Source organism: Prionailurus bengalensis, chromosome C1, assembly GCF_016509475.1.
Source record: "Prionailurus bengalensis isolate Pbe53 chromosome C1, Fcat_Pben_1.1_paternal_pri, whole genome shotgun sequence".
Classification (NCBI taxonomy): domain Eukaryota; kingdom Metazoa; phylum Chordata; class Mammalia; order Carnivora; family Felidae; genus Prionailurus; species Prionailurus bengalensis.
The window spans coordinates 103,516,004-103,530,885 of record NC_057345.1 but is presented as its reverse complement, the minus strand read 5'-3'; the positions used below and the strand labels follow the sequence as shown (position 1 = coordinate 103,530,885).

Below are 14,882 nucleotides of genomic sequence, written 5' to 3'. Positions count from 1 at the left end.
GCGTAAAACCGGAAGGACCTGAAAGCGATACGGCCAAACACTAACAAAGCTTGTGGTGTCGGAAGCAGCAGACGGGGTGGGGCGCCTGAGTGGCTCAGTCAGGCGAGCTTCGACTTGGGCTCGGGGCATGACCTCGTGGTTCGTGAGGGCAAGCCCCCGCAGCAGGCTCACTGCTCTCAGCGCAGAGCCCACTTCTCGGATCCTGTGTCCCTCTCTCCCTGCCCGTCCCCTCCACTCAAAGCAGCAGCTACTATGACAGCAGCAGGATCACAGAGGAGGAATGTGAGGCACAGAAATCGGGGCAGGGCAGCATGGGGGGGAGCACAGGAAGACTGGCCCAGAGCCATACTGTGTTCCCTCCACCCCAAGCTCCTGGGTGATGTCTTCCTTCTTCGTCTTCACAAGTGGTTTCCCGCACTTGTGTCATGGTTATCAGGAAAGACGCAAAGAAAACTCTGCTTGTCCTTTCCCCAAAGCTCATCATCTCTCCACCTTGCTAAAGAGCCGCTTCCAACATTACTTTTCTCCCCATCAGTCATTTGTAATCCCACCTCCCCTTGTTTCATGGAAAACTCTTGGTAAGGAAACGGCAACAGTTCGGGCTCAGAGTCGTCAGGATTCCTTCCCATTGCCCCGCTGCACACGTGCCCCTAACTCAGGATTCCTCCCGCCATGGCAGCCCCCTCTGAATGAACAGGCAGCGGGCCTCCCCATTCCAGGCTGACTGTGGGGGAGGGCCAGCTCCACACACTGGCTTGGGCGGTCACCGGGGCTGTGGTCTCCCCCGCTCACCCTCATTCCCACCGGGCCACTTGACTCCTGGCCCAGGCCTGGCCCTGCTGGCCATCCTGCATCCTTGAAGGTTCCCCAGCTCAGGGAGAGACACAGGAGGGAGCGCAGATTGTCTGATGGGCCTTGAAATGCCCTCTACCTCGCCACAGGGTGTCAATGGCTACCGAGGACTCAGGAAGCAGAGCCTGTGCCCACGAAGCACGGCTTCCCTCTCATCAGGGGAGTCACTGTCTGGACGGCATCGCTCGTGGATACCGCAGTTTCAGGGAAAGCAGACCCATCTTCCAGCTCCTTGCAAGCTGGCCGTGTCCCCTGGTCCCCACCCGCGCCCCGTGTGCACCATCAGCAAGTTTCCCCAGTGAGCCAGCTCGCTGCTTTGCCAATGGAACCTCAGAGAAGTGTGACGTCATGGAGTTCATGAGTCCGATGCACGAAGGCCAGCGGTGATGCAGGATGTGACACACACACACACAGAGGATCCTGAGAGGACCAGGCATTTCCGGGTCTGCGTCAGGAATCAATCACTAGAAAGTTAACTCTAACCCCGCCCTATACAGCACTGCAAACCAACCTGGAGAAACTGCTAGTCTCGTTTTCCCCATTCTTCCCATCCTTAGCGAAATGAGAGTAAGACACCCACTTCCACTGGGTCGCCCGGGAGCTTTAGTCTGTTCAGCGCCCAACTCTTGATTTTGGCTCAGATCATGATCTCACATTCCTGAGATCGAGCCCCACGTCAGCCTCTGTGCTGACAGCACCGAGCCTGCTTGGGATCCTCTATCTCCCACTCTCTCTGCTCCACCCCGACTAACGCTGTCTCTCTCAAAACCAACAAACATACATTAAGAAATACCCACTGCTACTTTTCCTGGATTGTGGTCACAATGGAATTTATCGTGACGATGGAAATAGAGAAGACAAAGTCCGGAGAGGGCTTTCGTTTTCTCTCCACACAAAGCCAATTCCTGTCTCCAGGAATACAGACAGTCATCACTTTGGTGACCCTGGCCTTGTAGGACTTACTATATTTCTGCAGCTGGTTGGCCAGGGAGTAGGCAGTAGCTTGGGATACAAGGAATTTCTCTCTGAGGTCTCGGAAGTCCTGCTGGCTTGCTTCCAGCTTGGATTGAAGCTCCTGGTTGAGTTCCAGGAGGCTCATTTCTGTCCCTGGATCAGACACCGGGTCAAGAGGTGCTGCCATGGTGACGTGTGGCAGAAGAGGTAGAGCTGGGGACTGGGGAGAAGAAACCAAACACATGACGGGTTAAAAACAAGTGAAATCCAGTAGGTTCAATCAGGACTGAGGGGCGAGGATACAGGAATTCTTTACTTACTATTGGGAACAACTTGAACAACACCGCACAGCACTGGAGACTCAGCAGCTACAAAAAGAAGGTTCGAGATGCCAGAGTCGAGAGCCCAAGGCACTGCCTGTAGCTCAGACTCCAACCGGAATGACAGACCGAGCACCCGGCACGCCACGTGACGGTCTGTAGTTGCCATAACAGAATTGGAACGCGGGGGGTGTCATGGAACCTTGGGAGCCACTGCCTACCAGGTGCCAAGGCTACGCGGATACCCAAGGCTGCCTAGTCTCCCCTGAAGGTCACCACTGATGGGGACCACCCCTCAGCGGCCACTCTCAGTAGTTGTCTACCCTTGTGCTAATACCACAGATCCCATCTCTCTCTCTGTCTGTCTCTGTTTTAAGTTTATTTATTTATTTTGAGAGAAAGCACGAGCACGTGAGCGGGACGGGGTGGAGGGAGAGGGAGAGAAGGAGAATCCCAAGCAGACTCTGTACTATCTGCACAGTACCGTACGGGAGGCTTGATCTCATGAACCGTGAGATCACGACCTGAGCCAAAATCAAGAATCAGACACTCAACCCAATGAGCCACCCAGGTGCCACAGACCCCATCTCTTTCCAAACACATCTCAGCATCGTTCTCACTGTTCATTCTTGTGTGTGCATAAAAACATCAAGGCAGAAATAGTTTCCCAGGTTTTACTAAAGGGCTGTCATGAAGCCACCCCACTTCTCTTTAAGGTCAAACAGACCTTCAGGCTTTTCCAGTGAGTGAAAGATTCCAAAGTCTTCGACTGTCATGATGTTCTTCTCTGGGTCTCTCTAGTTTGTCCTCTATCCATTAAAAAGTGTAAGACATGAGGCAGAGTATAATACTAAGTGAATAAATATTTACTTGAGAAAAATGTTTTGTCCCGACTCTCACTGTTCTTCTGGCTGTTTTCCTGTGTTATGAGGCTTCCTTATCCCCTCTTGGGGCACCATGTTGGCTTTCCATTAAACTGATGTTGGATATCCCTATATCCTCGACTCCTTCTCTACGTGTGAGTTGCTTTTTTTGTTGTTTTTATAATGTCACTAAACAACCATAGTTCATGCTTGTCACTTACGGATTTCATGTGTCTCTCACAAGATCTCTTTCCAACTGTCAAAATGTTAATTTATACGTATGTCCTTGAATACATGTAGTGACCACCTACTTTGGAAACATCTATAAACTTGAGGCTATTTGATTACGTTCATTTGGCCTACCCTCATATTTAACAGAACGGAGGTTAACAAACCCTCAGTTTGCTCTCTATACTTAAGAGTCTGTTTCATGGTTTGCCTCTCTCTTTACCAACCCCCCATTGTTCATCTATTGAGTTTCTTAAACTCCACAGATGAGTGACATCATATGATATGTGTCCTTCTCTGGCTGACTGACTTCACTTCGCATAACACACTCTCGCTCCATCCACGTCATTGCTAGAACTGATACACGAATTCAGTAAAGTCCCAGGACACAAAATCAACATACAGAAATCTCTTGCGTTCCCACACATCAATAATGAAGCAGCAGAAAGAGAATTTGAGGAGCTGAAACCATGTACAATTGCACCTAAAACCGTAAGATACTTAGGAATGAACCCACCAAAGACGTAAAAGATCTGCACTCTGAAAACTAGAGAACCCTTACGAAAGACACTGAAGAGGGCAGAAAGAAATGGAAAAACTTCCATTGGTACATTAAAGTGTTCCATGGTACATTAAAGTGTACCATGCGGGGTATGGGTGGCCCAGTTAGTTAGGCATCTGACTCTCTGGACTTTGGCTCAGGTCATGATCTCACGGCTAGTGATTCAAGCCCACACATCGGGTGCTGTGCTGACAGTGTGGAACCTGCTTGGGATTGTCTTGCTCTCCCTCTCTCTCTACCCTTTCCCTGCTCAATCTCAGAATAAATAAATAAACATTAAAAAAGTAAATAAGGCGTACAATTCAATGCACAGCAAAATCAAAGTCCAGCTACCATCAAGACACGGCATTTCTTCCAGCTCACAACTTCCCTTGTGGCCCTTTGCAGTCCATCACTGTCTCCGCCTCAGCCCCAGGCAACCGCTGACCCTACAGGTGGGTTTGCATTTTTTAACAACTCTAGGTAGGTGGAACGCTTTGGTGCCTACATTCCTTGGTGCAGCATAAGGATCCTGAAATCCATCCATATTACTGCGCGTATCGCCAGTTCGTGCTTTTTTATCGCTAAGTAGTATTCCTCCGAATGGCTACATCCTGTCGATTTATACAGTCACCTACTAGTGACCTCTGTGTGGTCTCCAGGCTTTAGCCACTGTGAAGAAAGCGATGGGGACTTTTCATGTACAGATCGGTGTGTGGACATATTGTGTAAATACTTAGAAGTGAAATGGGTGTTCGTGTGAGTGGTCAATGTTTAACTATGGTTCAGCCTCTCTACGGGACTGGACCAGTTTTCATTCCCACAAGTGTTGGAAACTTCTAGTGACTTCACATCCCCACCACATATATTTCCGGTCTTCTTCATTTTAGCCCATGGCGATGGACGTGTAATGCTAACTCACGGAAGCATTAACTTGTGTTGCTCCTGATGACTGAGTGTGTTCTGGAAAACTGACCTCCGTGCTTTGGAGCCAAAAGATACCACAAAGACAGAGTCTGAGATAAGGAGGAACACTAACAGCTTTCTTGCTTTCCCAGGCAAAGAGGACGACAGCAGGCTAAGGCCTTCAAAAACTGCCAGCTCCTGCCCCCTGGAGGAAGGGGTTGGGGGTCTTATTGGGAAAATCAAGGTGTGGCCAGTAGTGACAGCAACTGTGTACATGCTGCTACCCTCCTTCCTCATGTCCTGGGGTGTACCTGCTTCCTGATACACAAGGCTAAGAAGGGAGGAGGGGAGCTTTGCAGAAGACAAGAAAAAGGTTACTTAGTTTAAAATCGAACACTGCGGAAACATCAGGGAAGCCATTTTGGTTTTTCTTCAACTTTAAGTGGTTTCAAGTGGACCATCTTTTCAAGTGCTTTGTGGCCATTTGTACATCGTGTTTTGTGAGGTATTTCTTCCTCGAGACTTTTGACCAGGAGCGCCTGGGTCGCTCAGCTGGTTAAGTGTCTGACTGGTGATTTTGGTTCTGGTCATGCTCCCACAGTTCCTGAGATCGAGCCCCACTTCAGGGTTTGTGCTCACTGTGTGGAGCCTGCTTGGGATTCTGTCTCCCTCTCTCTCTGACCCTTGCCTGCTTGCTCTCTATAGCCCTCTCAGAATACATAACAATAAAAGACTCTTGACCAATTCTCTTCTTGCACTGTCTTATCACACAAAATACGTGTCAGAACAGTACACTGAACACTACACAGCATTACCTTGAGAAATTAATGAACTAAACACATGGAGAGGTAAAATTTGCTGTGGACTGGAAGACCTCAATATGGTTTACATGTCAATTCTTCCCAAATTGATCTACAGATCTGATACAAGGCCAATCAAAATTCCAGCAGACATGCTAGGAAACATTTCTAAGCTGATCCAACACTTCATATGGAAATGGAAAGGATCTTGAATTATCACAGTGATTTTAAAAAGAAGAAGAATGGTGGATGACTCAAGTGCCTGTTCCAGAATGGCCATACACATCTTTTACGCAATTTCGGAGTGATGTATCCTATTATTATTCAGTTGTAACAGCTTCTGTATGTTCTCACTGAAGCTTGGAAGTTGCTCTACTCCCTTTGTACGTGAATTCCTTGTTCTAAAATTTGGCCAATATTTATATTAGTTTTTATGTGGTGAGAGAATACGGAAGACCAGAAAGCATTTAACTTACCAGAGAGGAAGACAGATCATCACTGGTCATTATGGAGAGGATGACCCTATGAGATTTAGTGAAGTTGCCTCTGTTTCTCCAGCTGGCCAAGACATAGTGGGTAGTAGCTACAGATGCCAGCCGTTTCCTCTGGACACCTTGGCAGTGTTGACTGGTTGGAGCCACCATGCACCCCGGGTGTCAGTTGTGTCCTAAAAGGCTGAAATCTGGCTGAGGCTCCAGGGCTATTGGGCCAAGGCAGGTCACCCAGCTGTTGGCAAACACACAGGCAGACCAGGACAATCACCAAGGTCATCGCCAGGCAGCTTTGGCCATTTCCTCCAAGGAACCCACCACCACTACACTTCTCATGACTTCCTGTTTACCAGACTGAGATCCCCAGGACAGTTGGGAGAATGTGTTACTCACCACTGTATTCGGGGTTCCTAGCACCGAGCCAAGCACTGAGGAGGCCCTCAGGGACTTCCTTTCACTGATCAAATACAAGTTGCTGCCAATCTCTGACCATCTCAACTCCATTCCAGTCACAAATGTCCACTCAGGGGTCCCCTGCTTTCTCCCAACAGGTAGCGAATCCCCTCCCTCAGAGAGGAACCTGCCCTACCTTCTCCATGTCCCAGGACACTGCCCTGTGGTGAGCTCTGATGAAGATGGGGTTCTCCTTGCGGATTCCTCTCAATGGTTCACTCTGTCATTGGGAAGAGATGTCCTGGGCCTGGACCCCCACTCCAATCCTCTGCTCTGTCACAACACAACATCCCAGTGTATGAGAGCTACCACATTGTGTTTGCATCGTTCTCCCACTGCTTTGTCCTCCTCGGGAAATCGTATTGATTTCCAAGTTCTGAACACAGCCTCAGGAAAATGAAGCACTCAACCAATAGTCAAGACAATCACTGGTCAACAGATATTATGTGTAAAGACTTCCACATTCCTGACCAGAAATTCAGAAGAATATTATTACTATTACGACTTCAGATGCAAGGGTCCCCTGCCCTGGCCCCTCCTGGCCATAGGGCAAAACGATTTGTGGTAAGAATGGACATCTCCAAATCTGATCCAAACGTCATTGATCCCTCCAAACCCACACTTCCTTGGAGGCCATCCACTGTCAGGGCAGCTCCAACGTCGAAGCTCGGGGACTGGGGCAGAGCCTCGTGGTCACACCATCCTACCCTTAGAAACGGTGCTTCCCGGCAGTGCAAACCAACCCCCGTCCGTCCTGTGGGGCTCCTTGGCAGATGCACCGTTCACTGTGGAGTGCGTTACACCCCCAGTCCTCACCTCTCACCCTAGGCTGCTCCTTGCAGGGTTGGATGCTATTGTACGCATTCCTCAGTTTCTCCAGATTGTTCTGAGCTCAACTTGCCCGTATTCTCAGGTCCTTGGGCAACCACCGTTCCACCATTACCTTTGTCCTTCTCCGGGTTATTCTCATGCTCCACACCTGCTGATTTTCTGTCTTCCATCGGCTCCCTCGGTCCTCTGTTTCCAGTGTGGGCTCAGTCGGGCTCCTGCAGGAGACACACAGACAAGGGACCAAGTCAGGTCTCAGCCGCAGTCCCCAGGACACGTTTAACAGGCACCTCTGTCCCTCGTGCTCTCAGAGAGACTGAGCGGCCAGGGACTTTGGAGAAGTTGAATAACAACCTTATGTTGCAGACGATGAAACTGAGGCCCAGAGAGATGAGGAGATTTTCCCAAACTCCCTCATCGCTTGATGGCAGCACACACACCAACAGGTGTCTTGGCCTCAAGCTTCCCTTGGACTCTCCTATCACACCCTCCAGGAACCCACATCTGAATGTCAGAGGACACTGATCAAACATCAGTACCCCCTCCCCCGCCCCCCGTTAAAACAAAAATGTCGCAAGGACCTTTCCTGGGACACTTCCTTGTCACACTTCTACAGTCCTGTAGTTTATACTCAGTTGATTTTCAAGCCTGCCTGACACAATGGGCCCAAGGAACTCAACAATTAAGTAAAATTCATCACAGCAGAAATTAAAATGTATTGATGTGGTTATCTATAAGACACCGATCTCCTGGGCTGGAAAATCATCTTCCTGACAGCAGGCGCTCTGCCTGCCCTGTTCATCCCGTCTCCGTAGCGCCTCCATTAAGAGCCTGCCAGGGAAAACGTTCAGTAAATATTTGTCAAGCAGATAAATAACAGTTATCAGGAGCAACTGCCTTTTACCGATCTCTAGTCCCAACCACAGTTCCAAACAAACGCTATCCAGGGTCTTTGCTGAAGCGATAAAAGCACAGCTTTAAGACAAGCAGGCCCAGGGGCGCCTGGGTGGCGCAGTCGGTTAAGCGTCCGACTTCAGCCAGGTCACGATCTCGCGGTCCGTGAGTTCGAGCCCCGCGTCGGGCTCTGGGCTGATGGCTCAGAGCCTGGAGCCTGTTTCTGATTCTGTGTCTCCCTCTCTCTCTGCCCCTCCCCCGTTCATGCTCTGTCTCTCTCTGTCCCAAAAATAAATAAACGTTGAAAAAAAATTAAAAAAAAAAAAAAAAAGACAAGCAGGCCCAGATTCCAAAACCAGCTTGACCACATGTAACATATGCTTCAGTGGATGATTTCAGTATCTCTTGGAGCATGTTTATCGCATGTATAATAAGAGAAAAATGTATACTGTAAGGTAGAGAAATCAGCATGAACCACGAGACTATTGGATCAGAAAATGTGAGATCATGCAGCACACAGGGGTAGCCAACCTGCAAGGAGAATGAGAGAGCAGGCATCTGAGAAATTCCTCTGACAGAAGTCCTCTAGCAGCAGGAGGGCGAGGACTATCTTACCTTAAGCAATCTGAATCACGGCACCAGATGTTACCAGTGGGAGATTCTGCACTGTGTGAATGGAGAGCTCAGTGCTTAGATTCCCCGTGAACGACTGACATGAGGATCCGTGCCCGAATGAAGACAGTGACGGGGTACCCGGCTGGCTCAGTCGGTAAACCATGCGACTCTTGATCTCGGGGTTGGAAGCTCAAGCCCCACGTTGGCGGTGCGCCTACTTAAAATATAAAATGAAAATAAAAGCAAAAGTATGCTACCAGCCCGTGGAAGGACAGTAGGGCAGTAGATGAAGGACAGCACATTCTCAAGATGGGAATGCAGACAGGCCCAGAGGGGCAACAGCACCAGGGTTAGGGCTGTCTTTTCTTCTTCTGTTTGCAGAGGTTATGGGTCATAGCTGGTGCGGTCTCCAACTGAAGCTGTTTCCAATCATCTAAGGAACTTGTCCTATCGGTCAGGAGGGGCAGTTTTTGGCTCTACGAGGTTGTTGCTGGAACTGTCATGGTCATCTTCCCCTCCCAGGGGATCAAAACCACAGGGTCAATATTTTATGATGAGGCCATCGGGCATTGTAGGACACAAGCTAGAAAGTAGAGCACGTGCCGTGTCCCCACTCTTCTAGTCCCGGGAGGCGGGAAACCACAACCACTCTCTACCACCACCCTTGCCTCCAGCTCCCGTCTAGCTGCCTACTCTATCAGTTTAACACCTGGGACAACCCACGTAGGAACAATTCCTTTGGACCCATTTGGAAATGAGAAATGGAGCCACAGAACGATTCAAGAGACTTCGTCAATGTCACACTTTTGCCACCAGGTTTGCACCTACAGCTTGTGAGGCCAGAGCGCTCTCTTTTCTTGTTCTCTATGTTACGGATGTCCAGGGAGAAAGAACAAGGCCAGCCCCCAATGCCCTGAACTCTGCACTCCCGGCTTGACTGTGTTGTTCTCATGCTGGAAAGAGAGGATGTGAGATACAGAATACCAACCTCAGATAAGACTGCTTTGAGACCTTGATAAAACGAGACAAAACAAGGCTACCTCACAATATTGTTCAGGCCAGACAACAGCAAGGTCACAGTGAAATTTACAACGTCCCAAACATCTTCTTTTCATAAGGAAATGCTATAAGCATAGAATGTCCAGTGCTAATAGGCTTCACTATAGAACAAACCCTGCTTACTTCCATCAGCCCCCACCCACATCAACCAACCAAAGTCCAAATCCTATAATAGATCCTCTCATTGAGACCTTGGGGTGTGTTCTTTCTGGCTGCAAGCAATAAAAATCCCAACCTCTTTAGTGAGAGGTGTCTTCCTGGCAATCTGCCTTAAAGGAATTAACACCAGCCTTCCAGGAATGAGCAGCTGTAAACACCCAGCCTCAGGAAGAAAGGTTACATTGTCTGGGAGATGCCTAGGCTCTGGGGCTCCAGACCTGATTTTTATCTTAAAAACTAAAAGAAAATAAAAGACTCTCCCTACCAAACCCCTTTGGTAACTAACATGAAACTTAGGCGCTCAGGCAGGATGTTTTTCTCCACATCTGATTTAAGATAGAGATTAAGGATAAGGTTAAGAAAGAAGCTAGTTAAGAGAGAATGTGTAGCACACGTGTAGCTTCCCAGGGCCTGGGATCACTTAAAACCTAGTATTCCTAGCTGAGCTTGAAGCTCCAAGCCTTCAGTTGCAGATGAAGGAGCTGGGTGTTGACCCAACCAAAGGCAGGCGCTGATCCTCTCCCTGGCCTCTCTAGCCCCAAGTTGCCACTCTGGGCTCTTCTGCCTTGTCTAACTCCATCACCTCAGAAGATATTGAGCCCACGAGGCTGCTGGCTGGCTCCGTTGGTAAGCCCATGACTCTTGATCTCAGGGTTGTAAGTTCGAGCCCGGATTGGGTGTAGAGATTACTAAAAATGAATTTCAAAACAAACAATCAAAAAGAAGACATCGAGCCCAAAAACCGTGTTGCCGTATCTACAGCTATGTGACATCAGAGCATCACAAAATCTTCTGTTGGCTACAACGTCGCAGGACTCTCCCATGCCACGTTCAGGAGATGCTACATTTCTTTCAGTAATTAGTCAATAGCAAGACGTCCTCACCCAATCCAACTGAAACGTATGCTGTTCGGAATGCGTTTGTCCGTGTTGTGTAGCAAAAGCCGGACTCGGTTCGGCGCCTGGCGGTCTTGGTAAAGCACAAGGAGGACTTGGCGGGTTCCTTCCATCTGGTCTCCTTCACATGGGTGCCTGGCCCTTCCCTTCCTTTCTCCTCCCACGACACTGTGGGGTGCTGGTCTCCACTCGTTCCCCCCCTCCCCCCCCGGCGAGTAGGAGACTCACATGACATCTCTTTTTCCCCCAGAAATCCCGCTCCTTGTATCTGTGCTTACCAGACACACCTTCTGGGTCTTTCTTCATTTTGTTCCCTTAATATTTTGGCTGACTTCTAGAATATATCCGTGGCATATATTTGGCGAATCTTTTTGTTGTTGTTCTTATTCCTACTATTGACGTTTTCATTTTCAAGAGCTATTTTTCTACACCGGTTTCATAACCACGGAGCATCCAAGGCCTGAGGCCTTAGAATCCACACTGGGCCTGAACCTAGAGGGTAATGACATCACTTCCTGCCTGGTAGGCCAGCAGGCCATTGGCCAGGAGGGTGGGATGGGCAGGGAGAGGTGTGGGGGAGCATCATTCCGATTGGTGTGGCAGCCAAGGAACCCATGTAAAGGGGCCTGTCTCCTATGGATGAGGCTTGACAGTGGCTGCTGTTTAGGCTTCTGTTGCTCACAGACTCTAGGACCTGATACTCTAGGACTGCTACCCGATGTGCTTGCAAGTCTGGGTAGATGGACATGCGTGAGCGCGCGCGCGCGTGTGTGTGTGTGTGTGTGTGTGTGTGTATGTGGGCACGCGTGCATGTGTGTGTGTGTGCACAGGGGCAGGCCTGCAGCCTAGAGACCGTGAATGTACATTGTGAAGAATACAAGGTTGTGCCCAGGCGACACAGGCTGGGTTTCTATGTATGGTCCTGTAGGTATTCAAAAGTGGCCGTATGTTTTCAAGATACAATTGCTTTGTTGGACTTCTTATCTGCTGGGTTAATTCTACCCACATGTCATGAAAGCCATGTTACCAACATGTTTGGCCATAAAGGCTGCTGCATCGTCAGCCCACCAGGATGGTACACTTTACGTCCTATGAAGTTTTACTCACAGTTTTGAGGATAAACTTGGGAGGCACAAGCAATGCAACAGCAAGTCTGAGGCCAGGAACACTATCTGCCAGAACCCTTTTCCCACATTAGGACGTGTTCTGGCCTGAGTCGACCACATGTGGTGTCTGGTGTACGAGGTCGTCACTTATACAGCATGAAGCTGTTTAGGGCCATCTCCCGTGCTGATACGTACATAACTCATGTGACAGGTTGCAAGGAATCAGGCCTCACAAATCCACAGAGTCTCCGTTTGATTCCCTGAAGAGTTCTCCACACACCACATACATCCTGCTCTCAGCATGCCACAGGGAAGACCTCTCCCAATAGGAACCACCATTACTATCTTTGTCAACAGGTTTCTCACCAGATGCTTACAAGGAAACTTGACTGGGGCATGTTTCTTTTTCCAGGCCTGCCTCACCAAAGGAGATGATAACAAGTAGAAGGAACACAGTTTCTCTTCTAGTCCCCGATTGTGTAGGTGGAGGGGCTCCTGGGTGGCTCAGCTGGTTAGGCCTCTTACTCTTGATTTTGGCTCAGGTCATGATCTCATGGATCATGGGATCCAGCCCTGTGTTGGGCCCCGCCCTGACAGTGCAGAGCCTTTTTGGGATTCTCTCTCCTTCTCTCTCTGCCCCCCTCTCTCTATACCAAAATAAATAAACATTTTGTATGCCAACTGTAGATATTTATTCCTCCAATATCTAAGTGCCTAAATATACAAAGCAAAAACTAACAGAGCTAAAAGGAATAATAAACAGTAATACGATACTAGTGGGGGATTTGAACACCCCACTCAATAAATAAACATTTTTAAGAAAGTGTCTAGGTGGGGTTTTTAGGCACAGCTTATACATCAGCAGGAATTCAAGTTTCTTTCTCCGAGCAAAGGTACAGTGATATCTCCTAGCATTGCTCATTAGTCAGTACCAGATTTCATATTTCAATAATATGTATATTATCCTAAGAAAGAACATGGTCCTCTGTGGAATCATTCCACTTAGGAGCATGTGTTCTTTTTCTTTTTACTACCCTGTCCCATTTCCTTTTATTACCTGTTGGACGAACATCCTTCCCCCAGTGATGGTGCCAGTTCAGAGGTACTGCTTAACCTAGAGGTGAGGCCAAGGAGTAGTGTGCACCCGGCTAGAATGGGGCTGCCTTCAGAGTCAGCCATAATTGGGCTACATGTACTAGTAAACAAGCCTAAAGTACCATTATGAATAAGTACTGTCAAATTTAGTCATACGGGTTTCATGTTTTTGTGTGTGCATTTGTTTTTTTCTTTGGAGAGAGAGAGAGAGAGAGAGAGAGAGAGAGAGAGAGCGCCTGCAGGTAGGGGAGAGGGGCAGAGGGAGAGAATCTTAAGCAGACTCCACACTCAATGTGGAGCCTGACATGGGGCTCAATCCATGACCATGGGATCATGACCTGAGCCAAAATGAAGAGTGGGACACTCAATCTACTAAGCCACCCAGGTGCCCCTGTATTTTATTTTGATATCAACCTCTTGGTGCAAATATGTTTAGACGTCGGCAAGGGACCATGGCATCACAGAAAATGACAGAAAACCTATGTGAAGTGTGAAAGATATTTATCAAAGTTAGATTGAGGGGCGCCTGGGTGGCTCAGTCGGTTGAGTATTGGACTCTTGGTCTTGGCTCAGGTCATCATCTCATGGTTCGTGAGATCAAGCGCTACATTAGGCTCTGTGCTGACAGCCCAGAGACTGTTTAGGATTCTCTCTCCCTGTCTCTCTCTCTCTCTCTCTCTCTCTCTCTCTCTCTCTCTGCCCTTCTCCCACTTGCTTGCTCTCATGCTATCTCTAAATAAAGAAATAAACATTAAACAAATAATAATGAGTTGTATAATTTCATTCTCCCTTAGTGTCTCCTTTCCACCTGCAGAGCCAACAAAACTTTTCAGCAGAGTCCTCACTTTCCAACGAATATAATCCAAGGACATAATAATTTGAACTGTTAGCCCATACCTTCAGTGTTTTCCCATAACCTGCCTTAAATACCAGGTATTTCCAATGCCCACTCCCATGTTCAGTGAGACTAGTGAGGGTGGTAAGTAATGTGCTATATCCAGGTCATATTCTGTTTCTTGGGCTACTTCTGTACTCTGCGTGTCAACTTTTGTCTGCTACTGTACCTCGGACCGCACATACAAAACACAACAAATCTTTTTTTTTTTTTTTTTTATTCTTTGGAGACAGCACGAGCAGGGGAGGGGCAAAGAGAAGGGGACAGAGGATCTGACAGGCTGACAGCAGCGAGCCTGATGTGGGGCTCGAACTCATGAACTGTGAGATCATGACCTGAGTCGAAGTCAGATGCTCAACCAACTGAGCCACCCATGTGCCCCGTCAACAAATCTTAAAATATATAGGGACTCTGCACTGATCTTGGAGAATGTCAGGCAACATTTAGGATTCTCTCAGGGCTCAGAATGGCTCTTGATCTGCAAGGCCCAAGATAATTTCCCTTTCCTTTCCTTAGGGGGAGTAACAACACGTTCCTGATCTAAACACCTTATGATTTCCAAGACAACATACAGGCGAGCGCACGCGCGCGCACACACACACACACACACATACACACACACATCACTATTTTCTTTTTGGCAAAAATGTTTACAAGTCTGTGAAATGCCTTCCACCTGCTCTGATCCCTCAGGCATATGTTTCCTGAGTCCCTGCTGGTCCCCCTTTATCCTTTGTGTGGAATCCTCTCCTGCTTTTGGTGTGTTTTTGTTTCTAGGGACATCTTGGAGGAGGACCGCTTGCTACCCAGTGTTGTAAGATTGAAAGTACACGGGGTGTACGGCCACCAAAACTCACTCACCTCCCCTACCCCAGGGCATTTAGCCCATCACTGACAGGTGCCGAGGTATGAAGTCTCCGTTTCCTG

The 14,882-nt window shown here is 48.4% G+C and overlaps 1 protein-coding gene across 1 annotated transcript in view; it reads right to left on the bottom strand.

Moving 5' to 3' along the window:
• LOC122481038 (neuroblastoma breakpoint family member 6-like) overlaps positions 1-8,009 on the bottom strand; it is a 30,100-nt gene extending 22,091 nt beyond the window's left edge. Inside the window, 5 exon segments of the mRNA XM_043576010.1 lie at positions 1,816-2,026; positions 2,127-2,174; positions 5,941-6,102; positions 6,104-6,190; positions 7,352-8,009. Coding sequence (XP_043431945.1) covers positions 1,816-2,026; positions 2,127-2,174; positions 5,941-6,102; positions 6,104-6,190; positions 7,352-7,378 — 535 coding nt within the window. The 5' untranslated portion in view covers positions 7,379-8,009.
• Positions 8,010-14,882: the final 6,873 nt, after the last annotated feature.